The sequence below is a fragment of the Panthera tigris genome, chromosome D1 (assembly GCF_018350195.1).
Source record: "Panthera tigris isolate Pti1 chromosome D1, P.tigris_Pti1_mat1.1, whole genome shotgun sequence".
Classification (NCBI taxonomy): Eukaryota; Metazoa; Chordata; class Mammalia; order Carnivora; family Felidae; genus Panthera; species Panthera tigris.
The window spans coordinates 95,682,895-95,703,027 of record NC_056669.1 but is presented as its reverse complement, the minus strand read 5'-3'; the positions used below and the strand labels follow the sequence as shown (position 1 = coordinate 95,703,027).

At 46.9% G+C, this 20,133-nt stretch overlaps 1 protein-coding gene across 5 annotated transcripts in view; it reads right to left on the bottom strand.

The window, feature by feature from the left end:
* EXT2 (exostosin glycosyltransferase 2) overlaps positions 1-20,133 on the bottom strand; it is a 145,431-nt gene that overhangs the window by 105,599 nt on the left and 19,699 nt on the right. For all 5 annotated transcript variants that reach the window (XR_006208723.1, XR_006208724.1, XM_042959558.1 and 2 more), the window contains exons 5-7: positions 12,401-12,596; positions 10,344-10,483; positions 7,546-7,639 (exon numbers count right to left, since the gene is read on the bottom strand). Coding sequence is in view for 3 of the 5 variants with exons in the window: in XM_042959558.1 (XP_042815492.1) it covers positions 7,546-7,639; positions 10,344-10,483; positions 12,401-12,596 (430 nt within the window). In the remaining 2 variants the exon portion in view is untranslated. The remainder of the gene's footprint in view (positions 1-7,545; positions 7,640-10,343; positions 10,484-12,400; positions 12,597-20,133) is intronic.

Genomic DNA, 20,133 nt, shown 5'->3' with positions numbered 1-20,133 from the left:
GAGCATCCGGTCTTCCTATCTGAGACTACCTGGTTGTGAGGATTCCCTTCACTTCTGATCCATTCCTGACTCTCCGTAGCACAACTGAGTGACAGCACTTCTGGCCTTTCAATGGGTATATTACCGACAGTACTCTCCCCAGCAACCTCAGGGCCTTTCTTAAAGGCAGGATCTGTGCCGTGCCCTCTACTTAAAAAAAAAAAAAAACAAAAAAAACCCCCTCAATTTGCCTATGCAGTATGTTGAGAGCAGGTGCTTAACACATATTTATTTGATTGGCTTGCATTATGAGATTAAAGACTAACTCTCCTACGTTCTGAGAACTTGTAGGTGGGCTGCTCTAGGAAAAGCCACCGAACAAATTAAAAGTGGCGCCATAATAAGATAAGCAGGCATTTGCAGACGAGGTTCTGCACGTTCCTCGCTACCGTTTGCCCACGGACAAGGTTTGCCAGGGCTGCCAAGGAAAGCAGCTTTATGGTCTCTCCATCTGGACTGTGAGGATTTAAATCTCAGAAGCCACACAAAATAACTGCAAATCAGCGCAAACCTTAAAGACAGGAAAATTTATTTACAGGCCCTAGTGCACTATAAATTTGAGACAGTTCTATTAAAATGCTTTTCTTGGCTTCCCATCAGATACTTGGCAGAAGTCTTTTTCCAATAAGGTTCCTAATACTAAAGTGGGGGGGAAAGAAGTGAAACACATAAAAATGCTCTTCCTTAAGAGTTCCAATTAAACGAGTCCTTATTTTATCCTGCTTTAAACAACATACATTAACCCATCTCCTTCACAATGTGGATTTATGCATTCAGGAAAACTCAGACACAGAGAGTCCAGTGCTATTGAAAAGAAATTGTGAAATTCAAAATATCCCACAAAGCGATCATGCTCAGTCCTCAAGGCTCTCCCATGGGCCAAAGAGCCCAGCTTTGGGTCAGAACCATGGTCGTCTGTTTCACAGGAAGAACTCCAGGGTCAGGTCAATGTGTTTTGTTTAAGGGCAAGCAATCCAGCAGCTTTTTTTAGGGCAAGTACGAAAGCAGAGATTGGGAAACACAGCTTGGAGTGACTTGTTGGGGCCTGGGAGTGGGGGAGGAAAGGAGGCAGGGAATATCTGGCATTTTTTAAAAAGCTGTGAGAGTTCAGTTCATGTACATAAAAAATTTTCAATTTCACAGGTGGAGGGATAAAAATGACAGACATTACAATATTGATTCTGGAAATCAGAAGTGAAATATTTTCCATATTCTTCATAATATATTTCCAGGGAGGCATCCAGTCCTAAATGTCTCAAGCGACGACTTTTTTGAGAAGATGATCCAGTAAAGCAGTCATCTTGAATTATTGGCAAGTTCGTCTGATTTTTTGCCTCAATCCAGGCCACACAGCTCTGCGATTTAAATAAAGTTGTGGGCAGCAAAAGAGTATGCTCCCTGTCTGTCCCTCACATGGTGTGCGGTCTTGGGAGGATTACTTTACATCTCTTTATTCTCAGTTTCCTCACGTTAAAACATTCAGATTACTTGTCTGACTGCCTATCTCACTACTCTGTTTAAACAGTTTGCTTTGTAAACGGTGGGGGAGTGAGGGGAAGTGGACTCGGACAGCTGTATAACTGTCAATGGACAGGACGGTCAAGCCACCCGCGCAGGGAACCTTCAGAGAACTGCACTGCTGAGGTTTCTAGACATTGGAGAGTTTACACCTTTAAGGAAATCACAAAACACTGTTTAAAAATAAAAACATTTTCATTTTCTTCATTTTTATTAAGTTTTTAATTTTTTTTAATGTTCATTTATTTTTTAGAGACAGAGGGTGAATGACGGAGAGGCAGAGAGAGAGGGAGACACAGAATCCAAAGCAGGCTCCAGGCTCTGAGCTGTCAGCCAGAGCCCGACACGGGGCTCGAACCCACAAAACCACGAGATCATGACCTGAGCCAAAGTCAGACACTTAACTAACTACGCCACCCAAGCACCCCTAAATTTTTAATTTCAGTTCCAGTATAGTAAACATACAGTGTTATATTAGTTTCAGGTGTGCAATACAGTGATTCAACAATTCTACATTACTCAGTGCTCATCACGGTAAGTGCGCTCTTTGATCCCCATCACCTATTTCACCCCATCCCCCACCCACCTCCCCTCTGATAACCATCAGTTTGTTCTCTGTATTTAAGAGTATTTAAGAGTCTGTAAAAACAAACATTCTAGACAGAAAGCTTTATAAAGTATATTACATTAAGAGCCACTATTTAAAAAAATATATATATATACATATATATTTATATACATGCTAAACAAAATTTAAATCTTCACTTAAAGATTCGAGGGCATCACCAAGAATAGCAATTTCTGTATCTCCTCAATTTTAAGATACTGCATCAAGAACAGCTTTAGAGGAAAAAGCAAAAGTGATACTCAAACTGATGGTAGGTCTCATTTGGACGTCAGAAATCCAAAATATGAAAAGCAAACAAACACGTACTTCTATGAGTCAAGGAAGTCCGCCAGCTTGCCCCGACGCACCCAGGACACGGCAAAGCCTGCGGAGCTGTCTGTCGTCTATCCGTCTATCCAACGTACTGAGAGTCCTGTTGTTAAAACGGCTTTCCTGTCTTTGCTCTTCACACCAGACGGCAGATGCCCCATCTCACAGACCCTCCCTTGTAGCCTTCCGCCCTTCAAATTTGTGACTGCTAAGCTACTATGGCTATGGAAACCGGGTAAGTCACTGTGCTGAAATTACATGCAAGTAGGATAAAATACAAGCTTCGGTCTAGAGGCTGTCGTGTGGACAAAGTATGTGACCTCTGGTGTGCACACACATTTGGACTCTGTGTTCTTTTCTGCTTTTTCCTTAGTCATAGCCACACTGGCCACCTAACTATAGTCCTGGTCAGTGAGGGTGCCACAGGCCTGGGGTTTTATCTTCTTAAATGGAAGTGTTTTGTCTTTTTCCCAATCATCGAGTTACATCTTCAAGTACTCTTTAGCAGCACGAATATTCGCTATGCTTGGTAGGAAAATATGAAGGCAAAGTGAGACGGGTCGGTGTAACAGACTGAAAAGAAACTGGTATTTTAACTCACCCAAGCTTAAAGGCCGGGGAGAAAAGAAGATGCTGACTGTTTCTGCCACCTCAAAGGCTCCCAGTCAATCGAGTACAAAGAAGAGTTCAAAGGCAAAGCAGGCTCCTGACTTCCACCTCCTAGTGTGGCTGAGGTTAGAGGTCAGTGCTGGTGGAGCCACTGACCAATAAAAGAATGTTTGGAAACTCCACTCAACAGATAAACCAGGGATCCATTTACGCCTTCCTCCCTATCCACACAAACATTTCCAACTATACGGTCCCGTGTCTACCCAGCCTTCCAAGATCCTAGATTGCTTTCTTTTCCACTGTCATTCAAGGGACACTGCGGATATGAACGTTCCTTCTGACTACAGAAAAATATTCAGTTGCATACTTCTTCCTGCCTTCCAGTGTAGGGAAGGTGCTTGATAGGCCTCTCCATCTTTAGGGCCTACCTCAAATGCCACCTCCCCAATAAATCTGTCCCTGACTCCAGCCCATAACTTCTCCCTTCCATTTCAGACCCCTAATGTACTTTGGAAAATGTGCACTGTCTTCTCAACTTTCTTTGTGCTTATGTCCCTATAGCCCCAAGAGAACAAGCCTTTGTGAGTGGGGATCACAGATTTAGTATTATCTCCCACCATCTCCCGTTGAAAAAATAATAATTAGTGTTTCACTAAATTAACTAGTTAATTTAGCTCACAGGATGACAAAAGGCCAACTGATATGTTGGCTTGATCCTGTTATAACTCTTACCCTCTACTAACTGAAGGAGCTGGTTTTTAACTACTCTCTCTCTCTCTCTCACACACACACACACACACACACACACACACAAACCTGTAAGCCCCTAGCTTGTACAATGCCACATATGCCAGCCCTCTTGTCATTTTTCAGGAGTACATAATGGAGGCAGAGGTGGTCCTTGTCTTCACAAACCTTAGCTTAACCCTTACTTCCTTTTGCTCTAGCATTGTACTTAACTTTATGGTTGCTTTGATATCATATCTACGGTCAGAAGGCAGATTCACTTTTCCTTGTCGGGCAAAATGTCTCTCCCTTGGTGCGTCCCAATGCCCAGGTCACGATGAGGGCTTTCGCCGCTGTGCCCACCAGTTACGCTGTAGCCTCCCTCATCCCGAGCTCTAAGCTACAAAACGTCACTGCGATATTTTTATCACCAAGATCCCATCCCCACAACGTTGGGGTCAGTTCAGAAACTTTAGCTCTGCTCCATCTACAGACAGCAAAAACCCTACACTCGGCACTATTTTTCCTCATCTGAAAGAACTAATCGCTAGAGACTGACTATGAGGACAAGGCCAGTGAGAAGCACCTTAGGATTTCTTGGAAACATTTCAATGGTCCCAAGGAAAAGGAGTCACTTAGAAGTGGATGGAGACCTCTGCTGGCTGCAACTGTCCATGCAGCTCCTCGAGCTTGTTTTCAACTGCTGAGCAAGAAATCAGACTTGCTCAGCCTCAGCTCATTCTGACCTATCAACCAGAGGCTCTAAGGAATCAACGGCTGAGGCAACAGGTTTTCCCCTAAAAGTTTATGCAACTTATCTTACAGAAAGATCTGAATCTGAACCCCCTAAAGAGAACTCACTAGGTATAAAAACTTTCCAGAACCAAGTATGTGCTATTTTTTCGCTACTTCTGCCAAGGTCAGATTAAATCGATGGACAGTAAACAGAGGGCAAAATGACAAACATATTCTGCAAAGCGTCCTACAGAGCAAAGGAACTCTCTCTAATCTGGGATGAGATCATCACCACCAAAAGAACAGTGGTTCCCAATCAAAGCAATGTTGCCCCACATGGGACATTTAGCAATGTCCAGAGACATTTTTGGTTGTCACGACTTGGGAAAAGGGTGTGCTATTGGCCTCTAGTAGTTGAACCTGGTCCTCCTTTCTATCTATCTGGGAATTACTTAACCAGATAATCTCACTTCTAGTTGACATCAGTCCATCTAGAAAGCTGGGACTGGGAGAAGAAAAGAGGTCACTTTTAGAACACAGGATACTTAGGGAAAGGGGAGCAGGACTACACAGGGGAACGGCAGCAGAGTGCTTTAGAAAGTCTGAAAGCAGCAGAGAAGAAGGGCATCAGAAAGCAGAAGGAAGACTTGGAAAGGGAGGCAGGAAAGTGCCAAGACTGCCTTTCTGTCCAATTACACAAGGTGGGGCACTCACCACCCCAGGAGGTGACTGGTCCTCAGGCCTAGAGGTGAACAGCAGAGAAGAGACAGCCACGTGGTCATTAATGCCGTCAAGGACAGTGACATTCTTGCTAAGGACGAGAGGTTCACAGAGTTTTTAAACAGATGAATGGGACATGAGAGAGGATCCAGCCACCCCATCATCTCGTAAAGGAGGAAATGAAAGCCCAGGGAGCTCTGGTGACTTACCACTGTCATACAATTCATAGGGACAGAGCCAGGGCTCATACCCAAGTCTTCTGACTCCAAGTATATCTCTCTGAACCCAAATAACCTCAAAGTACCCTATTTTAAATGACCTCTATTCATTCCATCTCCATGGTTCTAGGAGTCTGAGCCTGGACTCAGAAATAACCCGCCGCGCTGGTCTCAGACGTGCGGTTCCCCAGCCAGGCTCTGCGGAACAACAGTGTTCTAGAAGCTGGCCGTAGGAGCTCTGCTCCGAAAACCAAATGATTCTCTTTCCCAACATGACGGTGCAGGGTGCTTACCTGGCCTTCTCCGACTGGAATCTTAAGATGGTATCTGATTTGGCAGATACTCAGCTGCGTTAATGAATCAAGATGCCACAAAAGAAACACAAGGAGCTCAGACAAGAGGACTCTTCTGTGAAAAGGAATATTTTCTTCTACACAAGTTATAGCAACCAGAGATTTAGATGAAGAATCTAGAGATCCCTAGATGGATTTTCTAACTGACTAAACTCAGATGAGGTCAGTAGTTAAATAACAACCGAGAGGCCCAGAAACTTAAAATGGACATGAGCGGGCTGTGAAACTACTACGGGGAGGCTAAAATCAAGTTGTGATTTGTTTTCAAAGCAGAATGCCAGCGTGTTTTACAGATGAGGTTACTGAGGTCCACAGACGGCAAATCCCTGGCCAAGGGCAGAGCCGTGCGCATGCAGTGCAGGCAGTCCAAGGTCAGCGCCTACAGACTAATTACTGCATGATGCCGCCATCCCTTGGTCTAATGAAGAGGGGGAGACTCGACACATCCACTAATTTTCACTGCCTCCTAAAACCCAAAAACGACAATTAAGACAAATTTTTAAAAGCAAAGGCATAATCACTCCAAGATAAAGAAAATGAGAGACGAGATGACAGCAATAAAATGCGGAAGCTGAGGGGCAGAACGAGACAGGGTAGCTGACTCTGCAAACCCAAGGGAGCTGCTGAGAAAAATCAGCTGAGAAAAACCTGAGGTCAGCCACTGCGGAACCCCAGGTGGGGGCAAAGATGAGCCGAAAGCAGAAGGACAGACTGAACCTGTACTTACGAAGTGGTCAGAAGCCCAGACCCCGCCCCACCCCCCACTGGCAGGTGACCACCCTGCCGTCACCCAGACAGAGGCCTGACACCCATTCCCTGGACAAGGTCACGTGCAGGCTCTCTGCCCAGGGTGGGGGTGTCAAACCAAAAGCAGAGGGTACATGGAACAGGTGCATACTTAATGCTGAATACCTCCAAACCTCTCTCCCACGCATCTCCTATAAAGATAATTTTGACAAAAATAAAAACCTTAAAAATCCATTAAAAAGAAAAGAAACAGAAACAACAAGCACAGTAACAACTTGGGATAGTCTTTTTTCTTTTTTTTTTTTTTTTAATTCGCTTGACATTTCAGCCCAACTAAATTCCTTTCTGGAAAGAGAAAAGAAAGGGAAGCAGGGCCACCTCAGGCCCCCAGTGGCGTGCTTCAGACTGTCGAGAGCAGCCCAGGGGAAGGACTATCAGAAGGTGGAAGAGAAACTGGAAAGTGAGGCAGGCGCACGGCACCCGCTCCAGGAGGCAGGGAGGGCCTCTCAGTGAGGAAGCCTCTGGGACCAGGAAGCTGGAACTCTAGGCCAGCTGACACGACAACATTCTCCTGGTCAACAGCTGCTCAGAAGCGTCACCTTGAAGCATCCCTGCTTCCAGGGCCGCCTTAGTCACTGTAAGTGGCACCCGCTGTGAACACAACCACCCAAAGGTTCAGCTTTGCGGGCTGAACACACTGCTATGCAAGACCCTGAAAACATGGCAGGCTTACCTCGGGAGAGTTTTCAAATCTCTGACAGTTACTATTTCAACCCTCATTTGGTGGAACTCACCGGAGTCTGCTCTCCTCGCTTCAGTGTGGTCAGCCGACACGGTGGAGGCCACAAGCCCCGCTCACGCGTCAGCTGGGACGTGTACCCCAACCGTGCAGGCCGCCCTTTCGTGCCACCCACGTCCCCAGCAGGGCTGCCTGGCCTCTTACCTGCCGCTGCATTTCTTCAATCTGTCTTTGGGGGATGCTCTGCAAAATACTGTACGCTTCTGACATCTTTTCTTCTGGCACAACCACAGATGCTCTGGAGACAACGGCAAAACAGTTTACATACACACAGGCCTTCACACAAAGCACTTGCACGTGCATGTCCTGCTGAGCCCCTCCGAGCAGAGACACGAACACCCGCACCCTCCTTCACCCGCATTCCCTCCGGTGCGTGCTTCCTCCTCCCCCTCCTCCTCCCCCCCCTCCTCCTCCTCCCCCCTTCCTCAGCACAGTTCCCGCTTGCTGCCTGCTGCGTTTCCTCACCTCCCTCCACCCCGCCCCCACCCATGTGCTCCAGCCACACTGGCGCCCTTTTGGTCATTTCAACAAACCATGCTCTACCCGCCACGGGGTCTGTGGCTGTGAACTCCCTCCTGCCTGGTATGCTCTCCCTTCTCATACTTGCCCACTCTGAACCAACGAGGACTTTTGGCCTTCAGCTACCTACTCAAATCCATTCGCTTAGTCCGCATGTATTTATGGAGTCCCCGTTACGTGCCAGGTCCTGGGATCACGACGGTGACCACGTAAGACAGAGAAGGCCAGGGCTGAGCACCACAAGAACACCTGTGGGAGAGCATTCCAGGCAAAAGGGCTAACGAGCCAGCGGCCCTGAGGAAGCAGCACGCTGGGAATGCTCTGGCACCAGAAAGGAGGCGAGGGTGGCTAGAGTACAGTAAAGAACATGGAGGAGACCAGGAGACAAATGTGGGGGGAGGGGTGGGGAAGCTCAGCAAAGCCACGGGGCCTTGCAGGCCATTGTAAGGACTCGGCTTCTACTGAGAGAGAAAGCCATTAGAAGGAAGGGTTTAGGAGAGCTGGCATGATCTGATTAAGTTCCAATGGGGTCATTCTGCCTAAGGTGTCAGAAGAAACGGCAGAGAGCAGAACAGCTGGAGACCATCGCAAAATGCACAAGAGCCGGCAAAAGTGGCTCGGACAGAGCCGGCAGGACTCGCTGGCAGGCTAGACGCCTGGGTGAGAGAGGGACGGCTCGGCGATGACCTGCCCGTCGTGGCATTTAGCAGGGTTTGCTGTTATATCTGTACAGATGAACTTTAAAACCCGAAACCCCCTCCCCAACAAAACTAGTCCGTTAGGATGGAAACCACACCTGCTTTCCAACACACACCCTGAGCACGTGGTACCGTCTGGCACACGGATCTGGCACTTAGTAAGTATCTGCTAAGTCAGTCCATGATTTCCACTATACAGATGGGAAAACTGAGGCTCAAAAAAAAAATGATTTGACAAGATCACAAAGTTAGCCAGCGATGGTTATCTGAACCCAGGCCTTCTGGCTCCAAATTCAGAGCCCTGCCTCCACTTAACCGTAATTACAACTACCCAAGCCAGTCCGGATTCTCACGAGAGTATCTTTCCAGACTCAGCTCGGGGTCACTGCCTCCACGGAGCCCTCACCAACTCCAGCCACTGCCAGTGATGGCGTGTGCGGCCACCTCACCCTTCTCCCAGCGTCCCACCCAGCCTGGGCTGCGTCCCCTCACGGTAGCTGGCCGTTGCCGGTCTACTTGTCTATCTCCCACCACTAGGCTAGGAGCGTCCAGGAGGCAAGGTCTGACCTTGCTCATCTTTGCATCCCCATACCTAACACGGCCCCTGGCAGACAAAGGGCCCTGAACGAATGTTTCCACGGATGCGTGGTCGACTGGCTGTGGCTCTCAGCACTTCTCTAAGATAAACAGAATTACACAGAGCCCTCTTTCAGGCTGAATGAGGCTCCCCCTCTGTTCTGGGCCTCCACTGCCCCCTGTGCAGGCCTCTGCCACAGCACATATCACATGCTATGAGAATTCTCAGTTTGTCCTCCCCACTAGATGCCAGCCTCCTCAGAAGCAGAGACCGCATTGCTCGCAGTAGACGTTCCAATAAGTACAAGACGAATGAATGTACACATGAATGAATGCTACTTAACATTGTTCAAATACCTATCTATGGTAGTCAGACGCGAACAGAAATATCCAAACAGTCGGGAGAGGAGAAAGCAATATCTGAGGCAGTCCAGCCAGAGAGGTAAACACAAAGGCAGCTGATTTTCAATAATCTTCAACTTCCAAAGTCCTAGGGAACAACCTACAACCTAGCGGAACCTACGTTTGTCCATCTGTTCACTGGGACTGTTTCTAAGCTTTTACCCACGTGCAGACACTCCATCTCCAGCTGGTAACATTATGCAAATTCGCTGGTCTCTAAGAGCGGTGGTTCACAACTATGGCTACAAATCACACCCGCGGAGCTTCAAGTACAGCGTTCCTGAGGATGAGGCCCAGGCATCTTTTAAAGTCCTTCAGGTGAGTATGCGCTGCAGTTATAATGGAGAGCCACTGCTCTTGACCAAGGGTTGCTAAACATCTTAGATAAGAAGCTAGGTAAGTAATATCTTATGCTTTGTGGGCCAGAGAATCTCTGCGGCAACTACTCAGCTCTGCCACCATAGCACAAAAACAACCAGCACATAATATGCAAATGAATGGGTGTGGATGTGTTTCAATAAAACTTTATTTACAAAACCTGGCAGCTTCCCATATCTGACCCAAAGGCCTCAGTTTGTGAACCCCTGCTCTAGGCCAACAGGCGGACTCTTCTGATGGAAAATACAGCACGATAATCTAAAGGAGTAGTTTTCAAACCTAGGTATGCATTACAGTTACCTAAGGGGCTCTCTGAATCCAATACATACAGAGCCACTGGTATAAAGTTTACCAGAAGGAAACACTCACCTCTTCCAGTCAAGAACTTCAGAGAAAGGCAAAACGTAAGAGTCTGCAATGACAACTGGGACACAGCCGGCGCGTAAAACGTCACTCAGTACCGCCTGGCCCAGCCGAGCACCTCGAAGGACCACACAGAAAGTGGCCTCCTGCAGGAACACAAGCAGAGGTAGGGGATTACACGTCAGTTTCGCCGATCCGCTTGCTCTGATCGCGACAGACCAAGGGCTGTCTCCCTTGGTTCTCCCAAGGGCTGCCCTTGGTCAGCCCTTGGTTCTCCCAAGGGCTGAGGCCAAGCAACACTGAGACATCCTGGCGGAAAATGCCAAAAGGTAACAGTTCACCCCAGTGGAACCTGAAAAGCTGCACCGGCCGCAATGCTTCCGTGCTATGTCACTGCCTCCACTGGCAGCATCTGAAAAGTCCGAAACCAAAGCCCAAGTCTTCCTCTGGGCACTCAAGAGTGTGACCTCCCACAGCCCGGTCCCCTGCAGCCCTAGTGTGTGATGCAAACACACCGCGGCACGGTGGCTGAGCGTGGCTTACGGTGCCTACCTCAGCCTACCTCGTCACGGGATTACGTTGTCTGGGCATTCCGGGCTCCCTCGAGGACCCCCTAGAGGGAAGCCGCAAACTCTCCTTTCATCTTTCTACCCCTCGTGGCATCTAGCGGTGTGCTTTGCACACAGAAGATGTTCATTTCGTGAATGCAATGCCTTTGAAAACATACTACGACAAATAGGTTCCCGTAGAACAATAAATCAAACAGAAAGCAAAGTCAAAAAATGTGTTCTCCCTTCACTCCCTCAAGCCTAGTCAAAGTGGAGAACCTTTTGGAAAATGGAAGACATGCAGGAGAACAAGCAGTTGCAGCAGGTAAACCGAAGTAAGAAATGATCCTATCTCCAACACTTAGTTTTTCCCAGTGCTTGCCCCTTCGGGAGGGGAAAAAAAAAAGATAAAAAGCAAAAAAAAAAAAAAAAAAAAAAAAAAAACCTCACTGTTTAACCTTTACAGCTAGAGTAAAGGAAAGTCCAGAAAAAAAATACAAAGAAACTCAATATGCCAAACTCCTCTGGGAATAAATGAGAAAGCAGCGAGGGCTGAAGAAGAGAATGCATCATGGCGCCCGGAGTGCAGGTGGACAGCTCGGCCTGCCCCGAAGAGTCGGCATCCAGATGTGGACACGCATGCTGATAACCATTTTTCCTGTCTAGACAAAGGTTACTAGAAATACTCCCACTCGCATCACCACTGCTATCAGTCAGACATTCCACAGGACATGCAGCACTCTTTGAGAGAAAGTATTTTAACAATCTCAGCATGGGCCAGTTCTCTGTGGAGATTTAAAAAAAAAGAAAAAAAAAAGTCACACCAGCTCCTTGCTATTTCTCCTTGAGCTATTTTAAATATTTCAGTGAAAAAAACTCACTTTCTCCTTTCATAGCCCCCCTCCCCCGCTCCCGGCCCTTGGAATGTCAAGCATCCTGCTTATGCTTAAAACATCCCCAAAGGACCACTCTGCCCATGGCTAAGGAAGTACTGCCAGGCCCGTGACCGAGCAAAGGACACACTAGTAGCAGGACATGCCAAGGGTGGCAAAACACCAACGGACAAGACAGTAACAAAAAATGAAAAGCTCCCACTCCCAGCAAAAGCCGACTGCGGCCTTGTGGGCCAGCATGGCAGGGGATACAAGCAGCCTCCTGAAAGAAGGAAATTTCCCTGGACGGGCTTGTGAAGACAAGGGTACAAGTAAAATACATGTGCCCGCTTTGTCCGTGTGGCTTCTCTGCAAACCCATCAGCTTTGCGAGTCCGAAGTATGATGAACACCGGAAAGGAGGAGGGACACGCACAGGCCAAGCGGCTGCGCACGGACAACACGGCAGGCACGGACGCGCCCGCAGGCCTGCGTGTCCGGTAAGGAGCAGCACTACGTTTTCCTCTTCTCCCCTTGGGTAGTTCTCCCGGCCGCGTGGGGAAACCAGCCTCTTGCGCTGGGCTGCATGTGACTCTGTGGAAGCGAGCTCTACCAAGCCTCAAGAGAGGGTGACGGACACTCACCTGCAGCACCTGGGGGTAATCGAAGACCTGGTGCTTGTGGCAGCGCCTACGGACGGAGAGGACGCCCTCTGAGAGGTTGGTGCACTTATCCAGGACTAACACCGCCTCCCCGTGTCTGGCTTGGAGGGCCTCCAGGTCTTCTCTGTACTCGGGGTGGACAGCCGTCTGAGAGGACAGGAGGAAGTACCGCCGGGGCCTACGAGAGAGGAAAGAGGGTGACTGCGACGCTGCCGCTGGCATGCCAGTCAAAGTGTGACAAACTCTGCCGTTAAACCTACAGCAGGAAGGGTGTCCTCACCAGGCTTCACACCCCTCGATTTTCTGGGAGATTATACTCTGTAGCATTGCTGAATATTTACAGTATCATACCCTGTCAGAATGTAAGGTACGGCTCATTCATGTGCTGAAATCTTATGCAATCATTAAAGGTTTTATTTGGGATAAGTTCTTCACGTTTTGAGGAAAGGCTTATAATATGCCAAGCTTGGAGAGCATACCATAAATATGTGCATGCGTGTGTGTGGGAAAAGAGAGAAACTGACTGGATGGCTATTTGGAAGAAGCATCAACATATTATCATTAGCTATATCTGAGGTCTCCGATCTGAGAAAGAACCAACAGCTGCCTGCATCCTTCAAACGGGAAGGAAGACAAACAATGGGCAGTAGTGGCTATAAAACCGGAAGAGCTGGGGCGCCTGGGTGGCTCAGTCAGTTGAGCGTCCGACCTCAGCTCAGGTCATGATCTCACTGGTTTGTGGGTTCTAGCCCCGCATCGGGCTCTGTGCTGACAGCTCGGAGCCTGCAGCCTGCTTCGGATTCTGTGTCTCCTTCTCTCTCTGCCCCTCCCCCACTTGTGCTCTGTCTCTGTCTCTCAAAAATAAATAAATGTAAAAAAAACCAAAAAACAAAAAACAAAAAAACGGAAGAGGTGAAGGACTGCTTCTGGGTGCTGAATGGCTTCCTCATGCTACAGAGATGCTGCAGGGAAGAGAGCCCCATCCTCAGCCACCTGGACACAGGAAGACAGAATTGGTAGTTGAGAGCAAGTGGAAAAAACTATCTTCACCAAAGTATGGAACCAGTCTTAACATCTGGATAGCAAGGACATCTAAAAGAAAATGGAGTGCAGAAAGGATTTCCATGGGTCTAGTACCATTTAGATCTCCACAAGAGACAAAAACATGAATACAAAGTTCATAAGCCAGAAGTTACGGGGGAGATTTGAGGAAGACCAGATGGTAATTCTCTCCTGGAAGGCAAGACTCCTACAGAGCGGAGAGGTTCCAGAGCATAAACACTACATAGGTTGAGGGACCACTAGTGATCACCATCAAAGACATAAATAATATAAAGGGGATTCCAGGAAGAAGTAAAGCACCCATTAAACCTAGAAGCAGCAGTCACATGAATCTACCCCCAATGGTCTACACCAGGGGAAGTCCCAGGGGTTGGTAGATCTCACAGACAATGCCACCAGGCAAGCTGATATGAGTATGCACATAAGAAAGGACCAAAACCTATACTCTATGACCCCATTCTCTCTCTCTCTCTGTCTCTCTCTCTTCTTGCTTTGAGAGAATGGAAGGGTTATTGTTTTTTTGTTTTTTTAGTTTCTCAAACTTACTTGGAGGTTCTAGCTAGAGAACACCTAACCCACTAAGAACAACCCATCCTGAAACTGGAAATCATGTTTTACCCAGCGCTGAACTTCAGGTCCCAAACACATAGAGCAATGAGTGGAGAAGGGGAACCCTCACCTCACCAGCCAGATCAGCTAAAGAAACTCCAGAGAACAGAGCAACGCATACCACAGCCAGATTGCTTTCAAATCCTCAGAACCATCTCTTTAAGCAGCTAAACTGAAAGCAAAGGGTACTTCCCATGCCACAGTTAGGAAAGAAAGGGATGCACGCATTCCTAAAACCTCACTGCCTAATAGCAATTAGCCACACGAGGCCATTTAAAAAAATTGTTGTTAATGTTTATTTATGAGAGAGAGAGAGAGAGAGAGAGAGAGAGACAGATCTTGGGCAGTGGAGGGGCAGAGAGAGAGGGAGACAGAATCTGAAGCAGGCTCCAGGCTCTGAGCTGTCAACACAGAGCCCGATATGGTGTTGGAACTCACGAACCGTGAGATCATGTCCGAAGTCAGACGCTTAACCGACTGAGCCACCCAGACGTCCTGAGGCCATTTAAGTAAAACATAAAATTCAGTTCCTCAGTCACACTAGCCACATTTCAAATTGTCAATGGCCATACGTGGCTAGTGGGTACCTAACAGCTCAAATACAGATGGTCTCCCCACCGCAGGAAGGTCTATTTGATAGAGTGGCCCTCAATGGTTGTTCAGACCCAGAAACCAGGGGAAAAGTAAGTGGAGATAAGAAAGATGTGGAAGAGCAATCCATGGGGAAGTAAGTTTGGATCAGCTGCACAGATCGGTTCCTGTCATCCCGGGCAACTTCCCCTAAGTTATAATCTATTGAACAATGTGCTGAATATCTATAGTTAAAAGTATTCCTTCTAGACACTGAAATGGACTCTTGGATTCTATGTTCAGCCCTGAGCCTCGATAATTTTTCTTTTGTAAAAGCATTAATTTTCAGGGGCGCCTGACTGGCTCAGTCGGTTAAGCATCCGACACTTGATTTCGGCTCAGGTCATGATCTCATAGTTGTGAGTTTGAGTCCCGCATCAGGCTCTGCACCGACAGTGCATAGCTTGTTTGGGATTCTCTCTCTCTCTCTCTCTCTCTCTCTCTCTCTCTCTCTCTCTCTCTCTCTGCCCCTCCCCTGCTCGCGCCTCCCTTTCTCAAAATACATAAACTTTTTTTAAAAAGTATTAACTTTCAGAGGGATGACGTTGTGATGAAAAGATCACATATAAGAGCACCTGCAGATCATTGTGAAGTGAATACCATCTACTTTGAAATTATTTCCGTAATCAAACTTGTCTATTTAAACAAGAGAAAGATTTATAGGCAAAAATCACAAGACAAGCAGGGTTTAAAAACATCTTAACACTTAAAGCTATTTGCAAATGAAATGGACTGGGTTTTTTTTAATTTCAAATCAGAAAAATTTTCATTAACAAGTTATAGTGAAATCAGCCATGCATCAAGTTAGAGCTAAATGGCCTTTAAAGGTCTTTCCAGTTCCTAAGACACTGGTTCTATGATGGATCTCATCGGGCACGGATACTTGCCGGATGTTTCTAGGGACTTTCTATTTAAGTAGAGCTGCTGGCATAAAACTGGCAGGCTCTATGCCATCTAGAGTAAGAAGAGACACACTGGCATCCAGGAGGGTGTCCATGCAGAAGGGCGCAGAGTGTTGGGAGTTCTAGAGAGAAAAGGGTGCTTCTATTTCTGCATGGCGTGTGTGGGGACAGAAATGGCCCACACGGAGTGTTGGAGCCTTTCCCCACAAAGGTTTTCACCCCAGTGAAGGCTTCTACTTAGGGAAGAGCTGGGAGGTGGCTCAATGCAGGGTATGAGAGTCCTGCAAGAGTACCCGATTCTGCACTGGGGGGCAGGGGTGAAGGTAGCCATGACAACCCAGTGGGATGCTGGAGAACAAGCGAGGTTAGCATGTTTGTGGGGAGGATGATAGCAACAGTCCCATCATCCCAGTGTGGGGTGCTGGAACCCAAGAAGGCTGAGGAGGGTATCTGCCGGGGCAGGTGGGAAGGAGACAGCAGCAAGAGCCAACATGAGGGAGTCAGTGTCTGAGTAGGGCCGAAGAGGGCACCGTGCAGTGATGGAGGCAGTGGCGGCACAGAACTTTGGTTACATGGAGGAGGGTTGATCAAATAAGTGAAGATATTGAGGATAACGGGAGCCAGATTTCTCACTGTCTGAGAACGGAGTTACAAACACGCAAAAAGAGAAAACCGGAAGGCTCGTGCGGTGCCGGGTGGAACTGGAGATACTGATAGGAACACATGTAGATCACATAGCGACCACCCACCCAGGTGGATACAGGAAAAAATACAGACGTTAGTGTGTGGTGCTCCAAGAAGCTCCTGAGGAGAGGACTCTGGTTGAGGTTTCATTGTTGAGAAACAAAGTTCTATTTTAGACGTTCGGTTGCCAGGATCACTGGATCCCTACTCTACCATTACTGCATTTTCAACATAAATGTGCAGATGTGCACGGAGTCTAAAAATGCTCCCTCTGCTTGCCGGCTCTCCCTGACCTGACAGATGGTTGATGGGGTGTGTGCCCATTTTAGTTCTAAGCAAACAAAATGTTAAGGTGGACTTGTTTTTCTTTCAAGGACTAGAATTACTAGCTATGACTTTCATGTTTCCTCCCAGCAGCGCTGAAATCTAAGTTTAAGTAAAATCACGCTGAGAACTTGAAGTCTCCCTCAATAGTAACAGTTGTAAACTCCCAATTTAGTTCCTTTTAGAAAGAAAATGACAAGAATTCCAGCTGAGACCGGCACAGCTGTGAGAAGAAGCTATCAATAGCAACAATCCTCAGCTTCCCATTGAAAAAATATTGAGAGAGATTTAAAATAAAAATAAAAACAAAGCTCTCACTACTCTATGTAGCCCTCAAGAGATGTGGGAATCCCCTTGAAAAGCAACTCTCACCAAGAGCAACAAATCCGAAGCACGGCCATGAGGTCACCTCCCTGCCTCCTCCCTCCCAGGTCCCTGGACAGGCTGATGAGTCTGGAGCCTGCTTTTGCCCTTTGTTGTTTTTTCCTTCTTCTCCTCCCTCTCCTCCTCCTTCTTTTCTTCCTTTCAGAGACAAGGGAACTGCAAGCTGGAGGGAACACAAGTGTGGGTCAGGCTGAGCTCTAGAAATCCACCAACTGGCCAGCAGAGGGAGGGTCGTGCCCCAGGCAGCCTTCAGCTTTTTCCCTGCTCCTTGAAGATCTACTTTCTTCCATCTAGCTACTGAGTGCAGAATTTCACACTCTGACATCTAGGGATCTAGTTAAAGATCTTAATTTCAATCTTGATACACGTAAAAACTAGGGAGGTGTCGTTACTGAGAAAATAGCCACCAGCAGCAGTTTAAATCTCTGAAAAGTAATCGCCTGAAAATAATTTTTACTCTTTAGAGGTGGTTTGTTCTCCTTTGTTTTCACTAAATCTTTTCTTTTCGGTAGGCTTTTGCCCCTAGGTCAAATCTGAAGGGAAGGAAGAGTCCTAAGAGAGCTGGGTTATACACTAGAGAGATTAGAGAATAAAGACAGTAGAGTTCAAGCAGTCTTAAGAAAACGCGGCCCAGAGTCAGCCGTGCCGACAGGACAGACCCGGGCCCCAGCCGCTCGTCTTGGCCTCAGCCAGGCTTTCTCTGCAGCAGACTGCTGCCATGTAGGCCCCGGAGTCTTTGTTGCGCAGTGTGTGCGCTACAGAGGTTTACTGGCACCCCCGGCCTCCACCCACTGGCCGCCAGGAGCACCCCGCACAGAACAGAGTCAACCCAGCAGGCCTAACTGCTCTTCAAGGCTGGCTCTTGGCTGGTGTACGGGAACGCCGATTTTGGGAGAGTTCCCACCCTCCCCCGAACCGAGAGGAGTGGCTTACTGGGCCCGAACTGTACAAACAATATGGCTTATGCCGAACACCTGCTTTCCTTCTGGAAATCTGAAACGGGGGCACGTGTCAAGCAGAGACCGCATGTGATTAACTCCCAATGAAAACTGCGGGCACGGAGAGTCTCTAACGAGTCCCCGGTAAGTGACATTTCATGCCTGCTGTCACCACTTGCCCATCCTGTGTGACGGTGTGACACCAATGGGAGAGGACCTTTGATACCTGCACCTGGTTTCCTTGGGCTTCACCCCATGTGCCTTTTCCCTTTGCTGACTATGCTCTGTCTCCTTCTGCTCTGTCTCCTTCTGCTACAGTCATAGCCACGAGTAGGACTACGTACCGAGTCCTGAGCTCTCCTGGCAAATCATCGAAATCGGAGGTGGTCTAGGGGACCCCTGACACACACACTCCTCAGTCACAACAGTCAAAAAGGCTCCACAGACTGCCAAATATCCCTGGGGAGATAAAATCAACCCCTCCGATGTTGAGAACCGCTCATCCGGCCATGCTTGGTCCAGATAGGCCTTCAATAAAGGTTTGATTAGAACTGAAGTGAACGGAATTAAACTGTTTCCAAAACAACTTCAGGCGGAAAAAAAAGGCAAAGGGTTAAAAATTAACTTTCAAAAATCACACAGCTGATTTAAATTTAAATGTTCGCAGAAGCAACAGAGAAGATAAATCTTTTTTCTAAGTTCAGTGGACTTTTCTCCACTATCATAGTTTCATATTATAATATCTATCATAATATATTTATATTATGGTAATATCTATTATATCTACTGCTACATAAAGATGCCAAATTAAGATCCGAGATACATGACAGAAATCTGTACCACCCCAACAGGGACCAGCTAGGCTGGTACCTTCTCATCAGAGAAAAATCCAGTCTCAAAACATAGCACCAACTGCATACTTCTCTCCAGTCTACAAATCCTCTGTAAGATTTTGTATTTTCATCTTGATGATGATCCAAAAAAATTAGTACAGGCATATTTTTGCTCATGTTTAGTGATAAATACTGCTAAGAGTTTTTCAATGTCCGGGGCACCTGGGTGGCACAGCTGGTTAAGCATCCAACTTTGGCTCAGATCACGATCTCACAGTTCATGAGTCCGAACCTCACGTTGGGCTCTGTGCTGACAGAGCAGAGCCTGGAGTATGCTTCAGATTCTGTGTCTCCCTCTCTGCCCCCCGCTGCTCACACTCGGTCTCTCTCTCAAAAATAAATATTAAAAAAACATTAAAAAAAACACAAAACTTGTATACACATATTGATAGCAGCATTATTAAGAATAGCTAAAAAGTGGAAATAACCCAAATGTCCATCAACTTATAAAAGGATAAACAAAACGTGGTATATCCATATGACAAAACAGTATTCAGCCAAAAAAGGAATAAAGCACTGATTCCGTGCTACAAAATGGATAAACCCTGAAAGTGTTATGCTGGGTGAAAAGAGACACAAAAGGCCACACGTTATATGACTATATTTTTAGGAAATGTCCGGAATGGGCAAATCCACAGAGAAGGAAGGTAGCTGAGCAGTTGCTGTTGGGGGTAGAGGGTGTGAAATTTGAGGGCAGGGACAGAAAAGTGGCTGCTAACAGGTATGGGGCTTATTTGGAGGGTGATGAAATGTTCCGTAATGAGACAGCAGTGATGACAGTTGTACAAGTTTGCAAATACACTAAAAACCACTGAACTGTATCAAATTAGCAGTTGTATACCTTAAATTTACCTACCGTTATATGTCCACTATATCTCATTTAAAAATAAACCCACTGAAGTATATTCTTTAAAAGAGTGAACTTTATGGTAACTGAATTACATCTCAATAAAAAAATAACAAAGTAACAAAACAAAAAGTCAACTCTGGAAGTCACTAACAGAAAAATCCGGAAAGTTGATCTAGGCAAGAAGTTCATGAACTATTTAGTCTTTCTTGGCACTTGCCTAAAGATAGAAAAACGTTTCAATCTTGTCTAAATAACAAAATTTGCTATGTCTAAAGAAAGTTCCAGAATTTGATCACCAGGCCACACAGTAGGACACACATACACAGGAGAATCCATAAAGGCTTCTAAGGGGAAGTCTGAGATGCTTTGCAAACTATTTCCTTGACACTCATTTCTGTGACCAAATGGTACGTGTGGGTTTTTAAATCTCCCCCTGTAT